At 44.5% G+C, this 27,677-nt stretch overlaps 1 protein-coding gene across 3 annotated transcripts in view; it reads left to right on the top strand.

The window, feature by feature from the left end:
* Positions 1 to 667: 667 nt before the first annotated feature.
* The window catches only part of Runx1 (RUNX family transcription factor 1), a 233,096-nt gene continuing 206,086 nt past the window's right edge, over positions 668 to 27,677 (top strand). For 2 of the 3 annotated variants that reach the window (XM_003462213.5, XM_005000091.4), the window contains exons 1-2: positions 668 to 822; positions 1,053 to 1,164. In XM_003462213.5, the coding sequence (XP_003462261.2) occupies positions 1,107 to 1,164 (58 nt within the window). In that variant the 5' untranslated portion in view covers positions 668 to 822; positions 1,053 to 1,106. Of the gene's footprint in view, positions 823 to 923; positions 1,165 to 27,677 lie in introns of those variants that run through there. The other variant, XM_063224452.1, reaches the window with a different exon arrangement.

Genomic DNA, 27,677 nt, shown 5'->3' with positions numbered 1-27,677 from the left:
GGCATTAAGAAAGTACTATGATTTTACATCTTTTCTGAAAGAGATACCTGTTAAAAGATGTCTCACTTCATGGAAATAAAACCACTTAAATTTGGTGTAACTAAAGGGATCTTTTCATTTCAAAATGAAGATGCTTTTTTTTTTTCCAGGCTCTTTTAGGGATCAAAGTTTTTCTGGAATATTCCCTTCTATTTATTTTTCCCTTTTACATTTTCCCTTATGCTATTATAATCATCACCAAGGCCTGAACTTTCTCGGTGCTCATGCCCAGCATTTGAGACGACAGGAGCCACATCCTGTCTCAGCAGCAGGCTGATGCCAGCATTGAGTTACTATTGAATAAGCAGCAATGAAATCTTTATCAAAATAATCGGGAGTTCCAAAAACCACAAATAACAACAACAGGAGCTGAGCTGCACTCAGTCAGCGAAGAGCACTGCAATATAATAAGAGACTGAGTCACTTTTCTTTTACATTGCCTCTCTTGTGAGCTCGCCTGACGATTTTCTTACACAGCCTGGGGGAGGGCAGGTGGAGGGAAGGAAGGGCATTGCTCAGAAAGTTAAAAAAAAAAAAAGAAGAAGAAGAAAAATTTTGACATCACTTAGGTCACATGATTGGCAAGAGCCAATGGAGATGGCGTGTGGAAAGGGGAACAGTTAAATTTGTAATTTGGGTTGTGTGAAAACTTCTTTGGGCCTCATAAACAACCACAGAACCACAAGTTGGGTAGCCTGGCAGAGTCAGAAGTCTGAGCCCGGCATAGTGGTCAGCAGGCGGGACGAATCACACTGAATGCAAACCACAGGGTTTCGTAGAGTGGTAAGGATCCCCAACCCACAGACAGGGCGCCGTGTTTTTTTCTTTTCTTTTTTTTTTTTTTAAGCTTCAACAATTTGAATATTTGTTTTCACAAAGGTACATTTTTCATAGGGCTCAGGAAGCCCTAGAGGTGTAGAGGAGGGGAAGAAAAGAAAAAGGAAAAAAGATACAAGGAACCATGGTGAGAAGTGAGGGTCCCAAAATGACCTTTCTTGGTTTTCGCTCCAAAGGTAGATCATTGAACTCCCCGCCTTGCGAAGAGGGTGCGTTTTCACAAGGAAGCAATGGCTTCAGACAGCATATTTGACTCATTTCCTTCGTACCCACAGTGCTTCATGAGAGGTGAGTATGTGCTGATCTTTTAATATCTACTTTTGCTCAGCTCTGCGTGTAACGAAATGGCAGCCGGTTGGCTGTGGTGCGGAGAGCCTGGGTGCCGACCGGTGCCCGGTCTGTCTGTCTGGTGTGTGAGGAATTCCAACAGAGGCTATTGGGTTACTTTTCCATCACATGGCAGCGCTTCAGAAATGTTTTAATAAATGCCTAGTTAAGCCGTCGGAGTGCTCAGTGGCTGCATGAGAATTGTGTCAAGGGGGAGTTAAGTTGTGCTGTTCTCATTTACAGTCCTAGAGATTAGGAAATTTGCACGAAGCTCCCTTGATTTTATTTGGCTGTCCTTTTCCTGGTATGATTCCTCCGTCTGAGTTATCCTGGACCATGTGCTGAGCTGGCCCGGAGGGCTGCTGCCAACGTGGGGAGGTGGAGGCGGCTCACAGATAACCTTCCACCAAGCCTGGAGAATTCAGGGCCAAAGAAGCGATTTGGCTGCCTCCAAAATGCAGAGTACAGGAGCCAGCAGACTTGCTTAGGTTAAAACCATCAGGCTCGGGGTGTGCTGTGTTTTCCTTGTAGCCTGGGTTTCAAAGAGGCAACAGGCTGTCTTTCAAGAGAGGAAGCAAGCAAGTTTGTGGCATACAAGGTGTCTGTCAGTCTCTGAGAAAGAGCGATGAAGACGTGGCTTGAGTGTTCTTGCAGTTGCAATCATTAGATTGTATGCTTTGGAATAGGCATTGCTAGTGTGCGAAACCCGTTGGTACTTTTGCAATCAGCCTCTTGAGATGTGCAAAGCTGAATTTCTGTTGTGTGTGTGAGAGACAGAGAGAAAGACAATGAAGAGAGAGAGAGAGAGAGAGAGAGAGAGAGAGAGAGAGAGAGAGAGAGAGAAGCAGCAGCAGGGAAGCTTCTTTTCTTTTTTTAGTAGTAAAAGAAGGCTTTGCTTAAACAAACAAAAATAATGACATAAAAATGTCAGGAAGGCGTTGCTGGGTGTCAGGGCATACACGCTGTGACCAGAGTCCCCAGAACGTGGCTTGATGGTTTGGCAGAGCTGGGATGGCCCAGCATAGGATCGGGCAGTAGTTAATTTTCCAGCTTCAAACTCTCGTGCACCGCCAAACAGTATCTGTGACTCATTACTTATCCCTAACAGCTAAGTGAGCAGGGAATGCTGCCGGCTTGCCAGTCACTGTGTTACAACAAATACCGCTGTGAATGTCACATAGCATGTATGCTTCCGGGTCCCTCAAGTTTAAAAACTTGACAAAAAATATGTATGCGTGTAGCTGGGGAGGATTTAGTGATAAAAAAAGAAAGTGAGTCATTAACTGATTGCAAACTCCAAATTAAAAGGTTTTCAAGTGCTCCTTTCCTGGCAGCTGAGAAAATTTCACAAGTAGAATCAGGCGGACCTGACAGTTTTGTGAGTCACACGTTTTATAGACTCGTGCATGAAGGGACAGGGACAGAGGCCCTGACCCCTCGGTGAAAAGCTGCGAACTGCTCGCTGGCTGCATTTCCTCTGGGCTGCTAACAAGCAAAGGAAGCAATATTTTGTAGAATAACAGAAAAGAGATCTTCCTGACTTTCCTCTCCTTTCAATACCCTCTCCACACATTTATTGTTTCCTATTTTACTGACTCAGGAAGGCAGATTCAGGAAATTTGTCAACATTCCACTGGGTAATAGGTTGGATACTATCATGTAGCACTGGCTTCAGATCTAGCCTTCTCAGCCAACACCAAAGATAATTAGGGGACATGGTGACCTATGCAGACACCAGGAAATGGAAGGAGCCCAGTCCTGTCAGAGCCTTCAGCTGCTATGACCACGGGTCAATCAGCCCTGGCTCCAGTGATGTTACTCAGTCTCTTGGCTCCAGTGATGTACTCAGTCTCTAAGGGGTCACCTGGACAGGGCCCCAGCTCACACCAAGACTCAAAAGAGCTGATCTAAAAAGATCTCTCTCCTTCCTCTCTCTGCAAAATGAGCTCAGAGCTTTTTAGAATCTCTAACCTGATCATCATATAATAAGATTTCATTTCAGAGGGCTGATGAAATCTTAGCAACTTGCTGGTACATTCCATTCAAGCGATTTATCAGCATGGGCTCCTAAATTGTTCAGATTAGCGGTTGCCACCTTGCATCTGAGCCAGAGAGATTGCAGAAACATCATTTCTTCAGGTACCAATTGGATATCACCATAGGTGGAGCCTGACGTGAGATGAATCAACCCTCCCTGCCAACAGTCCCCCCGCCCCAATGGTTCTTCCTCGTTTCACTTACAGCCCTCACGTGGTCGCTTCTCTGCCTCTAATTTCTGGCATGTGTCCCTCCTTGGCATCTCATTTTGTTCCTGGGATAGTGCTTTATCTGGCCATGCAATTCTCACAGAAGGAAACTGGTAACTCCTTTTCAGCCAGATACCCATGTGGACGCAGGCGCAGGAGAGATGTGGAACGGAGCAAAGCCTGTTCCCTTCCTCGCGAGAGCAGGGCCAGAGCTGCAGAAACTGGCACGGGAGATGAATGTGGTCTACCACAGAGAACACGGCTTTTTCTATCGTACCACACCAGCCTCTCAGTCTGCTCAGGCAAGAAGATAAGATGCAATTGAGATTCCCTGGAATTGTCACATGTGGTTTGTTACCCGAAATTCTTGCCGAACCCCAACTTACCCCACCCCTCAGAATGCAAGATGTGGACCAAAAGCGCTGTGGTAGGTTAGGGCGGGAAAAGCCCCAGTATATGCATAATTTTGCAAAATGCCTCAGGTAGCCTTGCTCTTAGAAGTGGCTTAGTGGTCTGTGCAAAGGTTGAACGCTGAAAGGCCTTGAGTTCCTAGAACTACAGGCAACAATCTCGTTACACAGCTCCTCCTCGGCGATGTCTTCTGCGTGGCTCAAGCTTGCTCCACTGGAAGAAACTTTCAAAGGCAACTGCAGAATTCCAGGCTGATGTCCACGGCGTGTTTTTCCATTTCAAGCATCAATTTGCCATTGTTTTAAAAAATGTATATTTATTAGACTAGACTGAAGATTTAAGCTCACAGAAAGCCATAGATTAAACCACCTACAGCATTGGCCACTGCATGAAATTTGTTCTTTTTGCTACCATGTTCTTGTGTTCTTTCACCGCAAACATGGTGACTTAAAGAGCAAAAATTCATTTCTTCATAGCTCATGAGGCCAGAAGTCTACTGTTAGCGGGGTTCGGTTCTTTTGAAGCCTCTTTCTGTGGCTTATGAATGGCCACTTTCTTAACTGTGACATCATATGTGTCCTAATCTCCTTTTCTTATCAAGTCACCTGTCATATTTCATCTGCACTCACACCTCATGCTACCCCAACTGCCTTAAAATAAAAGGATCTACCTCCAAATCTGGTCACCTTCTGAGGAAATGGGGACTAGGACTCCAACATAGGAATTCGGGGGACGCAGTGTAGACCCTGGGAGAAAGCTCACTTACCCTGGGCCACAAATAAATTAAGGCACTGGGCATCCTGTGCTCCTTCCCGCTATGTGAGATGGAGTTTCACATCTGAAACAGCCCACACATTTTGAAACTTTAAAAAAAAAAAGGTGTTAAAAATGATCTAAAGTCATACAAATACCCTTTACCATTTAGTCTTTTGAAAAGCTTTTGAGAATGACAAAATGGCAATTTTAAAATGTTTTAAAAGAGAAAAAAAATTCAGCCACAAGAGAAGCTGCTGCCCTGGCCCTGCACCCTCCAGCAGGATTTGTCCCTGAGCCCCAGAAGACTCCCAAATTTCACTTTGCCAGCCAGGATTATGGGTCCTAGGGGACCCCATGGGGGCTCACACATTGAGTGCAGGATAAGAAGCCCAACAGGTGAAGCATCTTCACAATGTGCAGCTTGCCCAGGAGCTAAGTGGTCAGCTCTTAGAGAGTAGCTGTGAGATGCCTCTGCTGTCTGGAAATAGATCTGAGAGGTGTGCCCAGGAAAGGTGTGGCCTTTCACTGCCACAAGGCAAGGCTGGCCTGGTGCTGGGCCGAGGAAGCTCAGCGTTGCTGAACAGACAGACCGGGGCTTGGCTACATGCTGACAGTCAAGGGGAAGCCTGGGTGTTTAAGGGCAGCTACTATCAGAACAGACACAAGCAGGAGGTGTGAATGCAGAGTGCGTTTGGATAACACTGTGGCTCCTCTTCCTTTTCCTTCAGTCAAACAGCACCCAGAGCTTCCCTCTTGCGCCTGTTTCCTCTTCTGCCAAAAGCACAGTAGCAACACCCATTTGTAAGGTAGCTGGGTAGACTCAGTTGAGTAGCCTATCAGGGGTGATTGGCAGAATGCACACATACAAGCTGTAAATAGTAACTGTGTCTGGTTTCTGCCACGTCCTGCCATCTGTGGTCAAGGTTAGCTGTTCGATTCTGTCTGCTCTGGGAGAAAAACAAATGTTACAATCCCTTAGAGCCCATCCACAGGGCTCCCTGGAGGAAGTGGCACAAGTGGGGGTGGAGAAGGTGGGGATGTTGGGGACAGAGACCAGAGGGAGGTTGGTCCCAGCAGGAGGGCCAGTCCAGGCCCAGGTATTTCTATAGGATCTCAAGAGAAGGGACCAGAAGCAGAGCTAATCAGGGCTTGGATGGCTTTTTATTTTATATTTTGTGGTACTGGGGATTGAGCTCAGGGCCTTTGCACTGAGCTACATCCCCTTCCCTCCTCCCCCTTTTATTTTAATTTTTAAAGTGTTTTAGGTCACTAAGTTACCTAGACATTGCAGTTCTCCTGCCTCAGCCTCCCATTCTGCTGGGATCACTGGCATGTACCACCCTTCGCTCTCCTTGCCAGTGCCCGCAGAGAGAACATAAAGAAATCAAGAACCCTCACCTCCAGCCATGCCCAAGCTTAGCTTTTCAATACGGAGGCTGACTGGGCACATGGTAACTGAGTAGCTGGGCAAGAGAGAGAGAGAGAGAGAGATCATTCCACTTCTTAGAGTTCTGTTGTGATTTGGTTTCTAGAAGGTTCTGCTTAAAGCAAAACCCATCCCCAGTTTCCCTGAGAGTGGCCCTTTCCTTACATCTCAGTGGTGTTTGGCATCATGTCCTTTGTCAAAGCCCAGCAGTGAAGTCAGCGTCGGCTTCTTGTCTGGGTGGGGGTGGGTGGGGAGGCCCACACAGGAAACTCCTGCACATTTTCAGTTTCTCAGGTAACTTCCCAGTGACCTAGATGAGTCAATAAATGTCTCTGTGTCTCATCTGAGTTCTGCAAAAAAGGATAATAACACTCAACAAAGCTGGCTTCTAAATCGTCAAGTTCCTGTTCTAAACCTTTGAACACCTCACACCACGAAGCACATCATAGATCTTCTCTGCTTCACATAGGTGGTCTACTTTTGTGATTTTTTAATTTTAGTTTTTGATAGGAAAAAGTTATCCTACCATTCCACATATGGAAGATATTTTCCAATATTCTTGATTTTTCCTCCCGACTCCTATTCTTTGCAGAAATTGGCAGAAGCTGCTCTGGTGCCCAAACAGACATTAAAATCTGCAAAACAGTTTCCTTGCACTCCTGTTCTTTGGCCTCCCCAGTCTGCCCTCCTTGCCTGTCACAGATCTCCTCTGGCCTTTTCGCTGTGTAAATGAAACCTCTAGGCAGACAGAGGTGATGTGTCTTTTTGGCCATTTTTCCCAAAATCTGTAACTGTAGTACCTTGAGTGGTGGAAAGAGAGCATTTCCTCTGAGATCTTTGCATGTCAGGGATCATTGTAAGTGAACGTGGAGTGGGTGGGGGAAGATCTTGAACGCAAAACAGGCTTCAAATTCGTGGCATCTTTGATGGACTGGGTGGAAAACTCACACATACTTTGGACTTACACAGCTCCACTCCGTTGGAGAGACACCCTCTTCTCTTGGCTTTTTAAGTATTTCTTTCTCAGGCTGTCTGCACTCATCTTCCTCCTGGGTCCTCTCTATTCTCCTGTTAACACTGACTGATGCCAGGGGACAAATAGAGAAAACTAAAATCATGCATTTTATTGCAATGACATATAGAAACTAAAGTTCTTACCTGGGTTTATCAGTGAGAGTTGAGTCTGGCTACGTGCAAATGAGATGCTGACCAGGATGGCTTTTGCAGATGTACACTGTGTGTGTGGCAGAGGCAGTCAGGGGTTCAGAGGTGAGATGGGGGAACACAGGGTGGCCCTGTGTTTCAGTTCCACCATGCTGAGCAGGGACCAAGATGGTCCTGCACCAGTTCTCCTCAACCAGGAAAGAGACGGTCAGCCTTCACCCCTTCTCTGGGCCTAGAGTTTCTGTTCAGGAAGAGAAAGCTTCATATCATGTAGACCAGAACCATGTCTCAACCTCTGGCTGGAAGCTGCTTAAGGCAATGGAGTTGTCATTTTGCAGAGAGGAGGAGAGGACAGCCTGGGGGCAGGAGGCTGGGGATGGAGCTGAGAGTCTGGGAAGCCTCTGCCAGACCTGCACCAAAGGCTATTCCTGGGCCAGTCATGTCTTCCGGGCATTATCTTGTGTCATTGTTTTCTATGGCAGTGGTGCTTTAGAAATATAATCTGCCTTCCATGCCCATGGACTACTCATCCATGGATTCAACCAAGTGCAGACTGAACATATTCAGGGAGAATAAAACCAGGTCTGTAAGGAACACACAGACATCATTCCCTAAGCAGTACAGTGTAACAACTATTTACATAGCATTTACATGGAATTAGCCATTATAAGCAACCTAGAGATGATTTGAAATACCTGGGAGGGTGGGTGTAGGTTATATGCAAATATCATGCCACTTTATATAAGAGACTTTGGTGCCACTGGTGGGAAGAGCCCTGGAACCAATCCCTGCACCCCCACCCTACACACACACAGAACACAGAGCAGCGACTGTCTGCCTGGAAATGCTGAGCTCTTCCCTTGGAAGTCGCAGATGGATGCTACGATGGATATTTACTCTTGATTGCATACAAGCAAAACAGTGGGAAATGAGATAGGGTTGGGCGGGGAGCTGGTTCAGTGGGAAACAAGGTCATACGAGTTTCAATGTCAGAATCACATGGAACTGTCACCATGTTTGTGGGCAAAATAAAAACAGATAGTCCCTTTCTGCTGGAACAGTGGGCCACCAGAAGCCCACACCAGGCCCAAATGCGACCATGTGTCTCTCCAGTAGATGGGAACTGTTTCCTTCTTTTCCTCCTCTTCCTCACTCTTTTCAATTTTTAAAACCCCATTGCCCTGTACCATGCAATTTTATATTTCAAGGAGTTCTCTCTGACAGTGTTTTGTTTGTTGGTTGGTGTCGTGAGTGTTTAGAGCACTCTGAATTCTGGGCAAGGTAAACACGCACGCCTTGTCGGGACACGGGGGGTACAGCGCTTGGAAAAGAAAGACAGGAGAGACACCTTTGTTGTCTGTACCGCGTTATACTGTACTGTACTGTACTGTATGTACAATCTTTATTTTAGGATTTATATATAGTAAACCCGATCAATTTACAGAGCCCAGATAATTAAGTAGTGAAAAGGCATTTTTTGTGGCAAGCTATAACGTGACAGACTACAATGTTTATTTTAAAACTATCTAAGTGAAGTAAATAATCACAACCAGTTTTTATAACTTCTCTAGCCCAGGAAGAAATTTATTAGCTCAAGAATGTTGTTAATTTGTCTGCTGTTAGTGTCACAAAGGGTGGCCAGCCACTTCCTCAAGACTTTTGCAAAACAAAGCCAGCTCACAGTATGGATTCTAGAGGGTGAGGGCTCACTGAGAACAGGCATTTCCGTTTTACCTCCTTCTCGCATACCAGGGCGGCTATTGTAAATTGCAGGTTAGAGGGGGTTGGGCCTATAAAGTGACACCTCATCCCCAGAGGGAACTATAGGCGGGTTTTGCTTAACGGAGAGTTGTTTCACCTCTTGTGTTAAATGTTGTATAGCCTGTAAAATTGGGCGATTGTCATAATTTGATATTGTTGCGGCAGCTAAAGCTGAGTCGGCTGTAGTGGATTTTACTTTTAGTTTGGATGCCTTTTCACTACTTAAAGCGATAGCGTCATTTTGAACTATATTTTGCTCCTCCTCTGTGAGGGGCAATTTCTGAATAACTGGCTTAATTTCTAGTTGAAGATTTTTTATAATATGTTTATCTTTTATAGCTTTTAATAAAGAGTACACAACCGACCAAATAGCCCAAAAACGTAAAGGAATCTTTTCCTCCTGTTGCATAGCCCTTTCTATACTAACCCTTGTCTTTTTCCATACTTTTACATCCAAAGTTTTTTCATCTGGAAACCAAGGATTATATTTTTTAATTGTATCAATACACATATCCAAGTCAGCTGACCTGAGTGATATGTCATATATAGATAATAAATGTTTAAGAATTTTTAAGAAAGGAGAGGAAGCAGATTGTTCCATTTCCCCGTAATAAAATTATACTTACCTTCCTAAGCGACCTTCGGAGTCCCTGTTCGGGCGCCACTTGTCGTGAGTGTTTAGAGCACTCTGAACTCCGGGCAAGGTAAACACGCACGCCTTGTCGGGACACGGGGGGTACAGCGCTTGGAAAAGAAAGACAGGAGAGACACCTTTGCTGTCTGCACCGCGTTACACTGTACTGTACTGCACTGTATGTACAATCTTTATTTTAGGATTTATATATAGTAAACCCGATCAATTTACAGAGCCCAGATAATTAAGTAGTGAAAAGGCATTCTTTGTGGCAAGCTACAACGTGACAGACTACAATGTTTATTTTAAAACTATCTAAGTGAAGTAAATAATCACAACCAGTTTTTATAACTTCTCTAGCCCAGGAAGAAATTTATTAGCTCAAGAATGTTGTTAATTTGTCTGCTGTTAGTGTCACAAAGGGTGGCCAGCCACTTCCTCAAGACTTTTACAAAACAAAGCCAGCTCACAGTATAGATTCTAAAGGGTGAGGGCTCACTAAAAACAAACATTTCCGTTTTACCTCCTTCTCACATACCAGGGCGGCTATTATAAATTACAGGTTAAAGGGGGTTGGGCCTATAAAGTGACACCTCATCCCCCACAGGTTGGTTACTGGTGGTGCTGGGCCTCACACATGTGAGGCATGTGCTTTGCCTCTGAGCTATATCCCCAGGCTTCCATCTAATCTATTAAATGAAACTTGCTTTAAAATTTATCTCCCTTAAAATTTACCTAAATATGTTTTCATCATTCATAGAGATACAAAAACAAGATAATAACCAGATAGTAGCCCTCTAGGTGCTATACTGATTCATACAGTACGTTACTCTAACTATGGCCTTGTCAATTTCTGGAATCTGGATGCAGGTCTCTCTCCCTGAGAAAGTCAGTGCCTCATTTAAAAAAGAAAGAAAGGAGAGAAAGTCCTTATTCAGGCTTTTCCCTTGAAATAAGAACTAATATGAACCTTTCCTTTTGTGTGGCTGCAAGGCTGGAGTTCATTTAGAAAATTGTTGATTTTTACACAGCACACCCTCCCATTTCATACTTTTAGGAGGTTGTTTTTAGATAGACTTCTTTTTAAACGGTGAGTTCCCCCAGACATTTTAGGGGCGCCTAATGGGAAAAGTCACCAAAATTAGAAATCTCAGTTTTCTACAATCTTGCTCAGCACTCTCCTGATTTCAACACTGATGCTTCTTTGTGCAAATGTGAAGCCATGTTAAACTGATTCAGAATCCAAGTCTGAGGGGCAGAGTCTGGAAGCCACATCCATGGGAGAAAAACAAGCAACGCCCAATTTGCAAAGTGTCCAGCTTTTACTCTCAGTCATTCCCGTGGCCTCTGTGCACATTGTGGCTCCTCAGAAGCAACTTTTCTGTTCTTGGATAGAGACTGAACTGCAAAAATTCGAGCAATAAATCCAGTATCTCTGGCAGCAGTGCCACAAAGCAGCCTGTCTCCTCCTCTCCTTGGAGGTATATTTGCTTGACAGAGGCTCTATTCTTCTGAAAAGTGTGTAGAATTTAGGGGTTGATGGGCTTCACTACTAGTAAATCCTGAAGAAAGATCTAGAAAATATTGCAGTAGTCAACTTATCAATAGGGGTATATACAAAAGAAAATCAGAACCTAAAAGACACTGGATGCTTGCCACAGTCACATCCATCATAGATGAATTCTTTTAAATTATTTTTGTATTTATTAGTACACATGTGTAGTACATAATGTTCACAGGCCTTGTTGGGAATTGGTGCACATACATGACACTTTTCATCTTCTTTTTTCCATCCCTGTTCCCTTCCCTCCCTCTCCTCTCCACCCATCTCTTGATTCCCCTCTTTTTTGTATACGTTTGCAGTAGATAATGTTTACTTTCCTTATGTAGAGTTTGTGCCTGTACCTAACACCTTTTAATTTCTTTCTTCATCTCCTTTCTCTCCCCTGCCTCCATCTCTTGATCCCTTTCCCCCATCAAGAAGATCTGCCTCTCTACTTCCTATTATCTATCATTTATTTTGCTCTTTCCTTAGACTTGGGATTTCTCATACAAGACAAGCCATATGATATTGAAGTGTGTGAGTCCAATTTATTTCACTTAACCTTAGTGTCTTAAGGTACATCTGTTTTGTTCGGGTGAGGTTTTAAAAAAGAGATAGAAATGATGTCAAAGCAGATCCCTTGTTGCTCAGGGAAGGAGTACCTTTGCCTTCCTATGAACATTTTGTAACATACGCAGGCTTTGGCATTTTTTTTTTTTTTAATTATAGCTTCAAAATGTGCAAAAGACAAGGCAGGCTAGTGAACACGCATGGGCTTGGGGGCCATTTTGTTTCCAGGAGCAGTTTCAACACCAACCACAGTGTGCAAAGCTTTCTTCCCCAGCTCATTTGCACTTTGAACCCCAAGCACCAGCTCTCATTCCACTCCAGCTGTGGGCTGCATCTAGGTGGCTCCATCCCCCTCAACAGTCACAGCTAAACTTGACATTCACTCTCTTTGAATGTACACAGTTTATAGAATCCAAAAACCACGTGTATGTATAAAACCATGGCAAGAATCTAGAGAGACTACCAGGAAGGGAAAAAATGGTTAGTGCTTTCAGAAGTTTGCTCTCTCTTAGCTGTCTTTCTAGTGGGGCAAGAATTGGTGAAGACAAAATGAGGTAGACACTGACAGGTCTGAACAGAAACTCAAACTGCTCTTTCATTATGACTGCATCCACTGTACATAACGACCAGAAAAGCTATAGCCTTCTAAACCCAGAAGAGGGGAATGCTGTGAGCAAACCTTTAACAAATATTAAGACTGTGAAGGGCGTGGGGCTCATATAAAAAAGTATAAATGCCAACAATGGAAATTCTGTTCAGCTATCAATCAGCCCATATCATTACTTTATTTAAAAATGGCTCTGCCTCCCATATGCTTCTTCTGGGTTGTATTCAAAACAAAGAAATAATTGTGTTGCAGAGCTAGACAAATGTGTTTAAAAAACAAATGACCCATGAGACATATGAACTATGAGACATTGTCCCATATCATGACACTTGGTGAGTTTTCGGTGTACGGATGTGTGCGTGTTTTATCTATGTAGTTGTGTGTGTGTTTGTCTATATAGTTTCAGTTGATATCTGAAATTATATAATTTTATATATATATATTACATTAACTATTACATTATATATATATTACATTAACTATAGTTGTATATTTTATTAAACTTCTAGAAAGAAAGATTAGAATATTTGACTGGAGCAGTTTTAGAATACTGTCTGTCTACTTTAGGGTCTTACAAATATCCACTCACCCAAGGAACCACAGTTGGTTAATATCTGAGTTAGAACAAAGCTTGAGTGTACTTGGCTTCTGCCCTTCACCCGACCAGAAGTCCGCAGACAGGAGACTGATGTGACTGGCTCCATTTAAGAGTCCAAATACCTAGCAAACACCAATAACCCTCCTTTACTACTCTGCCTTGCCCATAGCATGGTCCTTTGCAAAATAAGCATCTTCCACTAAGTGAAAGTTATTAAGTGAACCATGTATGAGGATCCCCCAGGCCTGTGAGCCTGGGGAATGCAGCTCCCTCCAGAAGCCCCTTTGGATGTTCCCTCCCCATTCAGCCAGCACCACCTCTGCTCAGCCTCCATCCCATGCCCAGCTCTTCTTGGGCAGTCTTGTAGTCAGCCGGGTTGGTCTGATGAATGTCCATGTTTAAATCTGAATGGGCAAAACCACAAACATTCAGATACATACAGAGGGGACTGTGTCCATCAAGGTGGCCAGACTCCAGCTCTTGATGAATCCATTGGCAACTAGGAGAGGCCATATCTATGCAAAAGTTGAACCCAGACAAGAAATCCTGTCAAGAACAGATGTCCTCGTGGCACTCTTGATTTGAGGCTCGTATACTCAGAAGTGGTCTCTCTCTCTTTCGCTTTCCGTGTCACACATACACACACACACCAACATTCAAATCATATTGCCTCAAGGCCTCCATTGGGACTTCTTCCCTGGACAACTGGATAAATCTTTCTCTCAGTGCATCAGAAACAGCTGAGATCCTGCACACCAGCCACCTGCAGACCCAAAACTTTATACCCATTGACAAGAATTGCTGACCAAGCCCCATACTCCATGCATGCTTCTTTATCTATAAATTACCTACCTGCACTACTGGGCTGATAATCTCATCATAGCACCGGAATTATAAAACACACCTCAAATAAGATTTTAAAATTTGGAATATAAATTGTGATTTTTGCTATAGCCCCTCCAAGGACACTCAAATTTGAATCATAAAATCCCCAGATGCCTATAAATGTCAGGCTTCTGCTCACCAGGCCTTAGCCTTTTTTGGCAGCCCTGTGTTCTCCACCCACAGGCATCAGTCCAGAAGGAACTGGGTTTTCTTGACCAACAGATCCTCTCCCAGGAGTTGTCTCCGATGAGAGACCAGGAAGGAGGCAGGCTGGGATCCGGTACTTGATGTCAGCTCTGTCACCAGCATTTACCACCTGGGTAAACTTGAGCCATTTACTCTTCCTCCCAGAGCTCTGGCTTTCTTGCTTGTAAAAAGGGCAATGATCCCCACTTTGTACAGTTGTCAAGAGGGTTTGAGATGGTGTTTGAGGCAACAGACACACAGAGGAAGTCAAGTAGTAAAAGACAGCTCTGAAAAGTGCCACCAAAGCAAGGCGGGGGGAGGAAAGCAACCTCTGCTAACCTCAGAATGTGGCCCTGTAGTGGTTCTAGGAACTAAGCAGCTGTGCCGGAGCAAATTAGGGTCTGCTTTCCTCATTTTGGAACTGTGAACAAGTGGTCTTAGCATTTGTTGGCAGAGGGCTGAGCTTACGAACAGCAAAACTGAGCAAGGAGATAATTAGCATTTGTGGAGCTAGATGCACTTAAGCTATGCTCAGTGTTTTGTTTTTGCTTTGCTTTTTCTGTTTTTACTTTTGCTTTTGTTTTTGTTGCCTTACTGCATTAAATCCTTCACAAAACAGTTGGTGCTGTTGTGCTGAGTCCTGCCAAGGGAAGTGTGTCCTACAGGAAGGAGGGGTCCTACCTAGGTTCTAGCTGCTGGGAAAAACGTAAGGGTCAGGTCCAGATGGGGACCTGCATGCTGCAGAGCCCTTTATCTGCCTGTAGTGGGGCTGGAGAGTGTTAAGAATGTCTGACACATGAGGGAACTTCAGAGCTAATGCCTTGCCACAGGATTGTAGGTTTCTGTGGCCTGCTGAATTAATCCTCATGGTCCCTTTCCATCAGAGTAGTCTCCTGAGAGATCCCAGGTAGTGCATGAGGGACATGTGTTTCTCTGCACCAGGGGTGTCCAAGCTGGAGTGTATGGCATACCACCTGTCCTCAGATGCTGGGAGGGGAGTCATGGATCAGTTTCTTCCATCCAGTCAATTGTTTGAATTTGTCAGTCTCAGCACCCATCAGACAAGAGACTCACACAAGAGACACCTTGCCCATGAGAACCTTGAGGAGATATTTACTTCTAGGATTGTCTGAGGCTGGCCCTGTGACCTTGAGAGAGAGCACCACTTTCAATTCTGTGTTGCAATCAGATGCTTCTCTTGTTCCATCTTTATGCAAATCCTAGGACCCTGTATAGAAGCCCTGAAGAAACAACTGTCCCAGTAATCAGGATGCTCTGGACTGATTCCACTGTTGAGAAGCCTGGGGGAGCCCCTAAGAGCTGACACTTTCATGATCTTGATGCTGAACTTGGCCTTAACCATAACCAAGGTTTGCAGCCAGTGAGACTTGCACTAAATGCTTCACATTCTGTTACTCCTGGGGTTGAAATCAAAATTCCACCCTGAAACAGTTGACTTAGCTGTAATCTCAAAACATCCCCTGTCTCTCCTTCAGATAGGATCCTCCCCAAATCAGTACCAGTGGCCCTGCAAGAGGCCAGTGAGCAAGTTTTACGAGTGGGCCTTTGAGAACAGCCTCTGTCCTTTTGCACATGCACTTGGCTTCTCAAAAGTCCACGCCCCTAGCCCTGTGGTGTGCGGGTCACTCGTTCAAATAGTTGGCTTTGAGGTTTTCTTGGCTTTTATTCCCCTTTAATTTGTATTTGTATAAAAGTCATTTCTGATTGTTCTGCCATCAGTAAGTTACCACAGCAGCCCAGATAGTTCCTTCCCTTTCTGCAGGGGCTCCCTTCGGGATGATGCAGTAATTAACTAATTAATGAACCCCCTCCCAGCCAGCTCCCATCAGCCTCTAATTGTTGCTGTGCAAACATCTTAATGGGAAGCAATTAAAAGGTGCTCAAGCTAATTATTCTCTGCAGTAAAAAAATAACAATAATAAAATAAAATAATAAAGCTCCTTTGGAAAGGTGAAAAGAGCTGCTTTCCTGTGGCAGGGTGTACAAGCAACGGGGAAGTAAATGGGAGAGCTGCCAACTGGAGATCCTATTTGGACATCTCTGTCACTGAGGAGACGCCCCTTTTCCTGCTTCTCTCTGCTTATTCAGCACCGCCTGTGTGCCCTCCAGATCCAGCCTGCCCAGCCTCTCCCCACCTGTGTCTTTCCGTCCAGAGCTGGGTACCTCATGGGGAGTCCTGGCCCTTAGCAGCAGTGTCCTGAGCACCCACATTGTACCATATTTGGCCCAGTCAATGCATTGAAGTTGTGTGACAATTCAGTTTTGCTGTGGCTTATATGTAAGGCAAAAATAAACAAATAAACAAATGCTAACCTCAGCTAGATGCTCACTGTGTCACCTGCGCACTGTCTCCTACATCTTTTTCAGTCCCGAGTCCCTAGGGAGAGCTAGGGCAGAGCTTAGTGGTAAAGCCTCAGATAAAGCCTAGCAGTCCCAGCACCAAAGCCACAAAACACTTTATGACCTAGGTATAGTTCTAGTCCCCACTGGATAAAACAATAAAGGAAACTGTGGCTGGGGCATGGTGGTACACACCTGTGATCCCAGCACTTACTCTAAAGCGCTGAGACAAGAGGATTGCAAAGTCAAGGCCTGCCTGGTATGTTTAGCGACTTGGTGAGATCTTGTCTCAAAATATAAATCAATAAATCAATCAGCCCCTGGGATCAAGGGGAGAGACTAGTAAGAAAGCAGCCCAGGTCACAGTTGCAGTCCCATTCTCTCTGGTGTCGCCTGTCCCAAGAGACCTCTCCTGTGCTGTCAGCAGTGGGTGGCCACAGATGTGGCTTGTTGGTTAGAAGGCCTGTGCTGAGGTGTCAACCTGCATTTCCCAGCTGAGTTAGCTTGAGCAGATCGCTTACACTCTCTGTTATCTGCCCTCATCTGTGTAGCACAGTGGTGACAATGATGGCTTTCCAGGACCATTGTGATTGCTGAATTAGACACACAGAATGCAGCCTGTTATCTGGGCCACCCTTCTCTAGCTCACCCTATCGTCACAGGCTTCTCCTTTTGGCTCTGATTTCCTTCTTAGAAACTGAATCACTTGGTTACCCCGTTTTCTGCTTCATGCACTGCACAAACTGAATATAAAATATGGGCCCTGTGCTGTCATCCCAGTGAGATACTCTCAGGGAAGGTCACCTTGCTCCTGGTGACTTCCAATGGCTGATTCCAGGGGTGAGGAACAAGCATGGTAGGAAGGACTTTGGGTGCAGTGGAGCCCAGAGCTCAGGCTGCAATGCGCCTGTGCCAGGGCCTTGGCTCCCACATCCCACCTGACCACTGACAGAGCACTGCCTGCTGTCTGCTCTCGTAGTGGTCTCTCCAAAGCCATGGAGCAACCTGAGAGGTCGCCCTCTGTGGACCCCACAGTGGTAGGCACCTGGGACCAGACCCCTCCATATTAAGGAGAACTGCCCTGTGCCCGGATGAGTGTTGGGCAGTACCCCTGGCCCACATCCACCAGAGACAACAGCAGACCCTGCCTCTGCAGGCCGTGGCAACATGGCTTGCTTGTCTCCTGACACTGCCCAACAAAGGACAAAATCTGGAGTGGTTTCCTGGGGATCATAGCTCCAGAAAAAGCTTAGGAAGCCATGTGATGCTATTGCTTCCCATCTGTTGCCAGATGGAGAAAAGGATGTTGTATATGTACGTGTTCTTCCCATTCCAAGTGGCCAAGCCCTGTAACAGTCATAGGTCCTGGAGCTCCTTGACACCCTGATAATTCCCCAAAACCTAATGTCCCTAAGTCCCCCTATGCCAGGCATGGCCCTGTCATCTAAAAACACCCACCTCTGCCCATGGTCACATTCTTGTCTAAGATTCTGTCAGTATTGAGGCTTAGTCTTTGTTCCATTCAGAAACTTCCTTAGTGGGCACTCTGTCCTCCAAAATGCTTTATTTAAATACTTACTGACAAAAATTATATATATGGATACCACACAACCTTTTTAGAATCCACGTATATGAGAACATGTGCTATTTGGCTTCTATGTCTGGATTTATTGTATTTAGTATAACATCCCCCAAGTTCATCCAATTCCATGATTTCCTTCTCTTTCAAAGCTGAATAATAACTCCCTCTGTATTGTTATGGTTTGTGTCTAGATGTCCCCTCAAAGCCTCATGCAGTCATGGGGTGGGCTTCTAGAGTTTGTGATTGATTTACTGTCTAATGATTGTATTTAGGGTGTAAGTGCTAAACCCACCCTATGGCAGGTACCCTGCATTATACAATATAAGGGACAAAAAGAACCCTCTCTCTCTGTCTCTCTCTCTGTCTCTCTCTGTCTCTCTCTCTCTTTCTCCTCCTTTGTTGCTTTTCCTGCCTTGTGGGTGCCACAAAATATTCTCTGCCATAGCCAGATGACTGCGGGACTGAAACCTCCATAAACTGTGAGCTAAAAAAAAACCTTTCCTCCTTTAATTTGGGGTGCTGGGTATTTTGTCTCAGTAATGAGAAAAGCAGCTAAGACATGTATATACATACACCACGTGTGTTTTATTCATACATCTGCTGATGGACACTCAAGTTGATTCCTTATCTTGGATATTATAAATCACCCTACAATGAAGGGAGATGTACACATTGCCTCTTCAACATACTGATTTTATTTCTATTGGAAACTTGCTGGGTTGTACAGTAGTTCTCTTTTTAAATTTTTTAAGGAACTTCCATACTGTTTTTCATAAGGGCTTTACTAATTTGCATTTACCAACAATCTACAAGGTTCCCTTTTCTCCATATCCTCACGAGCACTTGTTATCTCTGGACTTTTGGCAATGGCCATCCAAAGACGTGTGAGGTGATGTCTCATTGTGGCTTTAGTTGGCCTTTACTGATGATTAGAAACACTGAATCTTTTAGACCATTTTGATGTCCTTGTTTAAGAAATGGTCTTCCAGATCCTTTGCCCATGTTTTAATCAAGTTGTTTTCTGCTGTTGAGGTTTTTTAGTTCCTTATATATTTTGGATCTTACCCATTATCGGAAGAATGATTTGCCAATATTTTCTCCCTGTCTGTAGGCTGTTGTTTCTCTCTGTTGGTTGTCTCCTTAACTATCCAGAAGATGTTTCATTTGGTATAATTTGTCTATTTTTGCTTTTGTTCCCTGTGCTGTGGGATTTGTATCTAAAATAATCTTTCCCCAGACCTCACCAAGAAACTTTTCCCCTGTTTTCTTCTAGAAGTTTTATAGTTTATGCCTCTATTTTTTAGTTCACTTAATGCTTTCTTTGCAATTTTTTTACTTTCCCTTAAGAAGTGGTGTCTAGTTCCCTTTTTAATAGGTCTACTTGTTTAGTCTCTTTCTTTTTTACTTATTTAGATCATATTTATCTTGCCAGAGTAGTTTTTCTCATTACTTTTCTTCACCATGTTTGTCAATCTAGAATACTTTATATATAGCTGGGAGAAAGAGGCACTGTGGGGAATAAAGGGAAATTCATCAATGTCTAGAGACATTTTTAGTTGTCACTGCTGATGGGCAGGGGTAGAAGAGGCTGTTGCAGAAACTAGAAGGTAGAGGCCAAAGATGTTGCTAACATACTGCAATGGATGGGAGAATGTCCATACCAAAACTTTCCAGACAAGATGGAGAAATCTTATCTTGTACTACAACTAGGATTATAGTTATAAGGAAATATTTCTGTCCTGTTTTAAACTCTTCTGTTTTGTTTTCTGAAAATAGCCCCAGCATCACCAGCAAAATTGGACAAGCAATTGTGCCTATCTTTAGAGCAGGCATAGGTACCTATAAAAGGGTAAAGACAGAATCTGAAAAGTGTCTTCAATATTATGCAAGTCATGGGTATACAAGGGTCTCCAAGGTCTTCCATAACCCAGTAGGCACCTTGCCATTATAGCAGGAGAGCTTAATCACTGTACTATGTGGAAGAGGGAGCTATCATCTTAAACATATGGTCTGAAGACTGTTATAGGGTATCAGAGGAAAAGGAAGAAGACAAAAGACAAGAGGGCCCTGCATAAGGAGGCAGGGCTAGAGACAGACCTTGGGGATATTAGATCAAACGCTGGAGGGGGGAGATGAGAGCGCAAGATTCCTAGAGGCAGAGTCCTGAGCTCCACACAGCTAATAAGGAGGGTGACTGGAGACCCAAAGGGTTTCTCCTGGATCCCAGAGAAGACAGAATTCTTACATAACTCAAGAGTTTCTCAGGAGAGAAAGCAAAGATTGGATGGCTACAAGCTGGGCCAGGAATAGAAGTGAGCATGTGATTAGGACTGCAGTGAAGGTGCCTTCAGCAAGGAGTGGCCAGGAAACCAGAAATAATTTCCTTGGGAGGAACACCTGTGAGAAGGAGCAGGGGACAAAAAGATACTAGCACCTCAACTGTGGCCGGCTTGGGAGCGATCCCTCCGTACCTGATGTAGACCCTTTCAGTGTCTTATGAATCAATACTGATACGCTGACTTTGTCAGTGACAACATAGAAGCTCAGAGTTTTTAAGCCATGGACATTTACAAAGAAAACCAAGATTGTATGGTGAATCATGCTAGCTGTGTCAGAACTAAAACTGAGGTGTATTTATCACTTTCTAAAAGCCTGTGAAGCTAGCTCACTGATACATAACCATTCTTTTAATCTGTCTAGCTCTGTATAACACAATGACATTTCCTTTCATTTGAGCATGGAGGTGACTATTTGAGCTGACTACCACCCAGGCAAAAAGATAGAAGGGGTTCAGATGGCTCAGAAGAGGAGAAGGAGGAGACCCTGGGGAGGCCACAGGAGAAGTCCATCATTGGAGGGTCAGGGTGAAGAGTACAAATCTGGGCTTGTTTTTCTAGATTTGGTGATCTACACTTCAAGGAGAATAGCAACGGTACTTAAGGAAAAGGGACCTCCCCTCCTCCCCCAGTTTGCAGAGCAGAGAGGAGCCAAAGGTCCACAGTCCCTCTTCCCCTTCTCCTGAAAATCTCACCACTGCCCCGTTGTTCTTCTCAGCTGCTTCTGATTCTGGGTCCACAGTGAACATGCCCACTGAATCCCACAGTGGTCACAAGCCGTCCGTGTAAGTTTTCTGAGTACTCCATGTATACTTGACCTCGTGTTAAGAAATGGCCTAGATTACCAAGATCAGACAGCGTGAAGCAGCCTTCAAGGAAATTACCATCTAGGTAGAGAAGGAACCCCACTCAGGCTGAGAAATACTCAACAGAGGAAAGGAGACTTGAGTAGCACATCATCAACTCAAGAGCAGCTACAGAGCAGGAAAGCAGCAGGTTGCTGAATGAAAAAGCGCCTCTGGGGAGGCTGTGAGAGGAAGGTGGAAGCCTGACAGCAGGGCTCCAGGAGACAAAATGAAGGACGCTGGCAGCATGCTCAGGGGTCAGTGGAGAGGTCTGGCAGCTACTTCCTGCAGTGCAGGAAGTGCAGATTCATTCAAAGCCAGGCCTTGGAATGCTGTGGCAAGACTGGACTTGAACCTACAGACCCTCAGCTGGGGATCACCCCTCAATTTAGCAGTGAGAGATATCCCCCCCCCCCCCCCCCCCCGCCTGCGCGTTGGTTAAAACACAGACTCCAGCACCCCCTTCCTCCTGCTGGCCTGGGTCAGGGAGGAGGAATGTGAGAATAGGTACTTTAACAGCCCTGCAGTCTCCATGGTCTCTAGGAAATATTTTGTAACTGTTTTTGGTGAAGTCAAAATAAAATCTTCACGCCACTCCAGGCCTGAGCAAAACTTAGCAGAAGCTACCTGTGCATCTGATAGCCCCTGCTCCCTCCTCCCGCTGGCCCTCGGGGTTTCCAGATGGGGAGGCTTCTCTTGTGATTTCACACACACACAACGGATATGTAACAGTCCTATATGTAACTATCACTGCTAATTAAATATGACTCCAAAACATACATTTTACAGTTCATGAATTAAGCACCTCTAGTTAGTTTGAGGTAAGTTGGGTCTCGGATCTTCAACTAGGGGCTCTGAATTCTGTCCCATTGCACAAAACTATCCAGCTTCTGAAAAACATGGGCAAACCTGAGTTTCAAAGGCAAAATGCAAATGTTTTCATCTATGGGAAAGACTCTGGCTGGGCTTTTTAATTTTTATTTTATATTTATTTGTCACAGCCCACCCTTCATCTCCTATCTCTTAGCTCAGGACCTAGTCTAGATTCTCCGGTATCTCATTTGGGATTTCAAAATTCCGTTGCTGTTTCAAAATCCTCTTCCTTCTGAACCGTAAAGGAATTCCTCTACCTTTAGCAAGTTAGCGACTGTTAAAACAGCGCCTCTGGAATAAATACCACTCGGTTTACATAGGACAGCCCGGAGCATTGATTGCAACCTGGACTCTCCCAAAGCTTTGCCATTTCGAGGTGTGGTCTCTGGGCCAACACCAGCGGCCTCAGGGACACGTGCAGAATCTGAACACCCAGCCCAAAGCTGCGGAATCACAGTCCCCATCTTCACTGGAGCCCCAAGTGATCTGCACGCACGTTCAGTTTCAAGGAGTGTGGTCCTGTCCTCCCTCCTCAGTGGTCTAAACTGCTTCCCTCCCCTGCTGGGGGCGCTGCCTCAGGGCTTTGCAGAAGCCACGGGAGGCGGAATCGACCTCAGCTGGGGGTGGGGGAGGCTGTGCAGTTCACCCCTGCCCTTCCCGGCGGTCCCAGCGCCCGGCGCCTGCACCTGTGCGCTGCCCTCTGCTCCGGGAAGCCTCTAGAAGCAGACCCCGCGCTCAGCCTCCAGGGCGGGGCTGCGCTACCTCTTTCCTCTCAAGGAGCCTGGGATGCTGACAGCCTCAGATGGAGGCATCCTGTTTGTCGAAAAATAAACCGGCAGTTAAAGCAGGGTTGCGAGAGCGAGAAAACCGCAGGCCTGCGCGCGGCTGATAACGCGCCGCCAGGCAACTTTTGCAGAAGTTCCGTCTCTGCAGCGCGCCGCGCGCCAGGGCCCTGCCTCCGCCTCCTTTCCTGTCCAGGCCCCGTCCCCGCCGCCCTTTCTGGCTGTTGCTTTTTGTGTCGCTCTTTCAGTTACTATTGTTTTGCTAAAGGACGCCCTTCTGCTCTCCACGGAGGGATGGACCCACTGATGATTCCCCTGGGTGGGTTTACACTCATCTTGCACCGCACGGAGCTGCAATTTACAGGCTGTCCTGATGCGGGTTAGGAAAAGCTGAGCGTGTTCTTATGCAGTATGTGATTTTAATAAAGAACACCCACACACACACATAGAGAGAGACAGAGACAGGCAGAGAGAGAGAGAGAGAGAGAGAGAGAGAGACAGACGGAGACAGAGACAGAGAGACAGAGAGAAATCCGCAGGAGACACACAATGCCAAAATCTGGAGCAAAAGGGACCCCAAACTCCAATATCCAGATTGTTTTGTTTCTCAGAATAGTTGACCTGGCCAGATTCCATGTGGTGAATAGCTCATTACCAGTCTTCCCCTTTTGGGGGATATTAAAAGCTCTTTCCCCATTTGCTTGTTATCAGATAAACTAGGCAGATGAGAAGGCAGTGGGTAACCACAGGTACAACCACAAATTCGCTGGAAACCAAACAACTCGACCTTCCGAGGCAAAGGGTGTAATTGAGAATTAACCTGAAAATAGTTTCACACAGACTGGAAAACTCACTGTTCTCAAAGCAGTAAGGTGGACCTCCAGAGCACTGAAAAGAACAAATGCTACCAAAACAAGAAAAAGAAAAGGGGGAAAAAAGGACACCTTGGGTCCTCAAAAGTGGCTCCTCTTGGTATTGATGGAGAGTCCTTCTGGGAAGAGGGTTGGCATGGTCACAGACCCTAAAGGTCTTTCTAGCCTGTGCACCCCAAATCCAGACCAAGTTATGCTCCTGGAATTTCTAACTTGCCTATTTTACGCCCATGTTCAGAAATGGGGGATAGAGACAACCCAGGTGAATCCATTCAGTCTTCCCGTGTTCATGATGAATATCTATCCTGGTGGAATTACTATCCACTGTATTCCTAAGGATTTCCAGGGGGCCCTGGTAAGGCATTTCTCCATTTCCTCCCCCAGAAATGTCTTCTAGTGGCCAGTTCTCCTGTTAAGCGTCTCCACTGGGAAATCCTTCGTGTCCCTCTAAATTGAGATTCTGTCTCTTCCTCACTGTCAGTTTCCAATCTTTATCTCATGGCCTTTTGCCAAAGTGGTTCCTGGTTTTCCTTGATTTCCTGTTGAAGGTTTCTGTACTTGAGCCCAAATATATAAACGTTCACGTATTTTGGCTGATTGGGTATAGACTTCAGTAATGAATAGGACAACTTTATGATGATATAAAAGAGAAAACTCAGGTCTGAGATGATGAATTCATAGGGCAGGAGGAGAATGGGCCAGTGGTAATGAGCTAGGATGGACAATAAAGGTACACAGTCTGCCGAGGGGACTCGGGTGTCTCCTGAGGCTGCCATGGGGCAAGGAGAGCTCTGGGGAAGGATACAGTGCCACAGGTTATTCACTTTCTGGATGTGAGAGCTTAGCGTGCCAGCAAGGAGGAAATGGGGGGGGGGGAGCAAGTTTATGCGTGATGAATCTCATAATGTCCTAACTGAACTTCTCTTTTAAAACTTGTTACCAACAAATGAAGCTAAAAATGTCTGAGTTGTGAATAAAACATAATAAGCCTGGTTATGCAGGAATAGTTCAGAATTTGCACATCTATAATTGTAATGGCCTTCAAAGTACTGGGGACCCAAGAAATCACTCCAACAGCACTATCATTGCAGTATTTTAAACATCTTTGGGTTTGTTCTTTTGAAATGACTTTCAGAGTCCAGCAGGCTGTGCCAGTAGAATATCCTGCTTTTAGACTGCAGCTCGTGTTTGACCGAGACAACAGTAACCAGACTTCATTGGCCATTTTATTACCATCCTTGGTCTCAAATGGATTCTGGCTATTTCAAAATATCAAACCCATCATTTATCTTCCAGATATTGTAGATATTTTTAAGAATGTGCTCCACACTGTGCATTCCAAGTTGATACTGAGAATTTTGGCCTCACTAGAGGAGAATGTGGGGTTGTAAGATGACTGAATTAAGAGGAAATGTTATCAGGCAGCAACCATGTATATAATCCATGTTCAAAAGTCAGCTTCAACATGAGTGACACCTAGTTAAAAAGAAAAACAAAGGCAAGCGCTTCCTCATGCTGTAGTGATGAGGGATAGTGGTCCCCCGTATGCATGAGCCTGTTCCATCACCCCCACAGACAGCTGAAGCCAAAAGAGATACCACCTCTAACATGTAGTCTTTTGCATCCTAACAAGCACTTATCACTCACCGGGTAGAAACTGTTACAGTTTGAAATGTGACAGCTAAACTCACATGAATTTCTTTTCCCTTCTCATATTTTAATGGAATCCTTTAGTCTTACTGTAGATCTTAGCAAACTCAGCATGTAATTCTTTTCTTTCCTTATTGAGTAAAGAATTTTCACTTTTTTACTAAAAGAGAATATTATATGATTTCTCTTTAGTGTATCTAAATTGCCAGGACTGGTATTCTTGGTCTTTAGGACCATTAAAAGTTTTTTTTTTTTTTTAAAAAAAGGTTACTTGAATTAAAGCACTGGAATACCCACCATAGTTGATATGATAACCGAGACAACTATTATATGCTGAATGGGCAGGTAGCCTATACAGTGTGGATACAGTGAACAAAGAAATGATTCACGTCCCAAGAGGCCTGCAGGATGGTAAGAGATTTTACCAGATCATTCAGAACAATATGAAATTTAAAACCTATAAATTGTTTATTTCAGAAATTTTCCATGTAACATTTTCAGACTGCAGCTGACCACACTCATAACTGAAATGACAGGAGTGCAAAGAGAAGAAAAATAATGTAATACCTTTAAGACAAGAATTTAAAACTATATAACTGAAATTCAGTATTGGAGAAATAAAAGGAATTAATGCAGAAAGTAAACTAAAATTCGGAGAAGTATTTTGGTGAATGGTCAGAGGTCAGTTTTTACCCCCGATACTCTGCTTTTAAGTAGCAAGCAGATAAATATCTTGTGTTGGATTAGAGTATGGGTTAGACTGGTGTAACAGACTATAAATTCCGGGTCCCTAAACAGGATAGAAATTTGTTTCCCTTTCTTCAAGGTGTCTCAGTAGGCCAGCATAGCATCTTCACAGTCAACGAGCCAGGTCTCTTGTATCCTCCTGATAGGTTACCTTCTGTAATCCTTGCCTCATGGTTCAAAGTGGCAATTCCAGCGCCAAGCATCACATCCATATTTCAGCTAGCAGAAAGGAAAGATATGGAAAATGAGTCTAATGATTCCTTTTAAAGGAAGGGTTTGAAACTTTCCTGCAGCATTTCTGCTCACAGTCCATTGACCAGAACCTAAACAACCACAGAGACACTTAGCTATAAGGAGGCTGAAAAACAGTCTTTATTTGTACTGCCATGTGCTAGGGGAAATATTTATTTGGTTACTGATTTATATTTACTTAATACATCCATGTTTTTATACTTAGAATAAACAGTATATATCAGTAAGTATATATCATTTGTGAACTATATAAATATTTCATTTTATATAACATATGCGTATACAATAAAACATGCTTAGTTCAATATATAGTTTTTTGTAGAAGTGGTCACTGACACCCGAAAATTCCTCATCCCCACAGACGCTGGTCTTATTCTCTCTTCCATGTACTGTCCCTTGCCAACCCACTCCCCAGCAGTGCCTTCTGACTTTTTTTTTTTTTGGTATCTGGAATCAAACTTCTAACCTCATGCTTACTGGGCAGAAACTTGTGCTGCTGAGCTATATCTTCAGTCCCTCTGTGACCCCTTTTAAGCCTAGCTATGTTGAGGTACTTCTTAGGCACTCTTTCCCCGTGCTCAGGCTCAGGCCTCTCAATCTAGCTGCATCTGTGGCTGTAACAGTGGCTGGCGGCCCCTCACCGGCTACCTGCAGCTGCTTCAGAGGCCTCTTCCCACCTGCTGGGAGGAGACTCAAGGAGAAAGGAAACCTTTGTAAATGGAGACCTGCCTCCTCTTCCTGTCCAGCCCCGCACACAGAGGCACTTCTGGCAGTCCACCTCAGCAGAGCTGACCGCTGATTTCCAGGAATTTTGCAAGCTTGGAGTTAAACACACAGCGTGCAAAATGAAGCTACTTAAATTTGGAATTAAACAAAAGCAATGACTCTGTGAAACTTGTCACTGCCTAATTATCCCACGGCTGTGTACAGTTACCTGTGCTCTGGGATGACCTACCTCTCTCCCTAAATGGTAGACATCCTGGATCAAGGTCTCCTATGATCAGAACTGTGTAACAACCACAATGACTACTGCAATCTGCCAGTGCCACACCAGGTTTTTTAAAATACCATGATAATGTTTGGGTTTTCCTATTAAGTTTTTTTTTAAATAAAAATTCTCTGCTAGCTCCCTGTTTCCTATTATCTAGTTTTTATTTTACTTTATTTATATATTGAGTTTCTCATATAAGGGAAATCACGCCATATTTAATCTTGTGTGTCTGCCTTGTTTCACTTAACTTTATGGTCTCAAAGTGCATCCATTTTCTTACAAATGACTCAGATGTATCCTTCTTTATGGCAGAGTACTACTCCACTGTGTGGACATACCACATGTTCTTTATCCCCTCATCTCTTGATGGACACACAGGTTGGTTCCAAGACTTAG

This window comes from Cavia porcellus, unplaced genomic scaffold (assembly GCF_034190915.1).
Source record: "Cavia porcellus strain 051 isolate PalLab524CR breed Dunkin Hartley unplaced genomic scaffold, mCavPor4.1 scaffold_15, whole genome shotgun sequence".
Classification (NCBI taxonomy): domain Eukaryota; kingdom Metazoa; phylum Chordata; class Mammalia; order Rodentia; family Caviidae; genus Cavia; species Cavia porcellus.
This window is presented reverse-complemented; position numbering and strand designations above follow the sequence as displayed.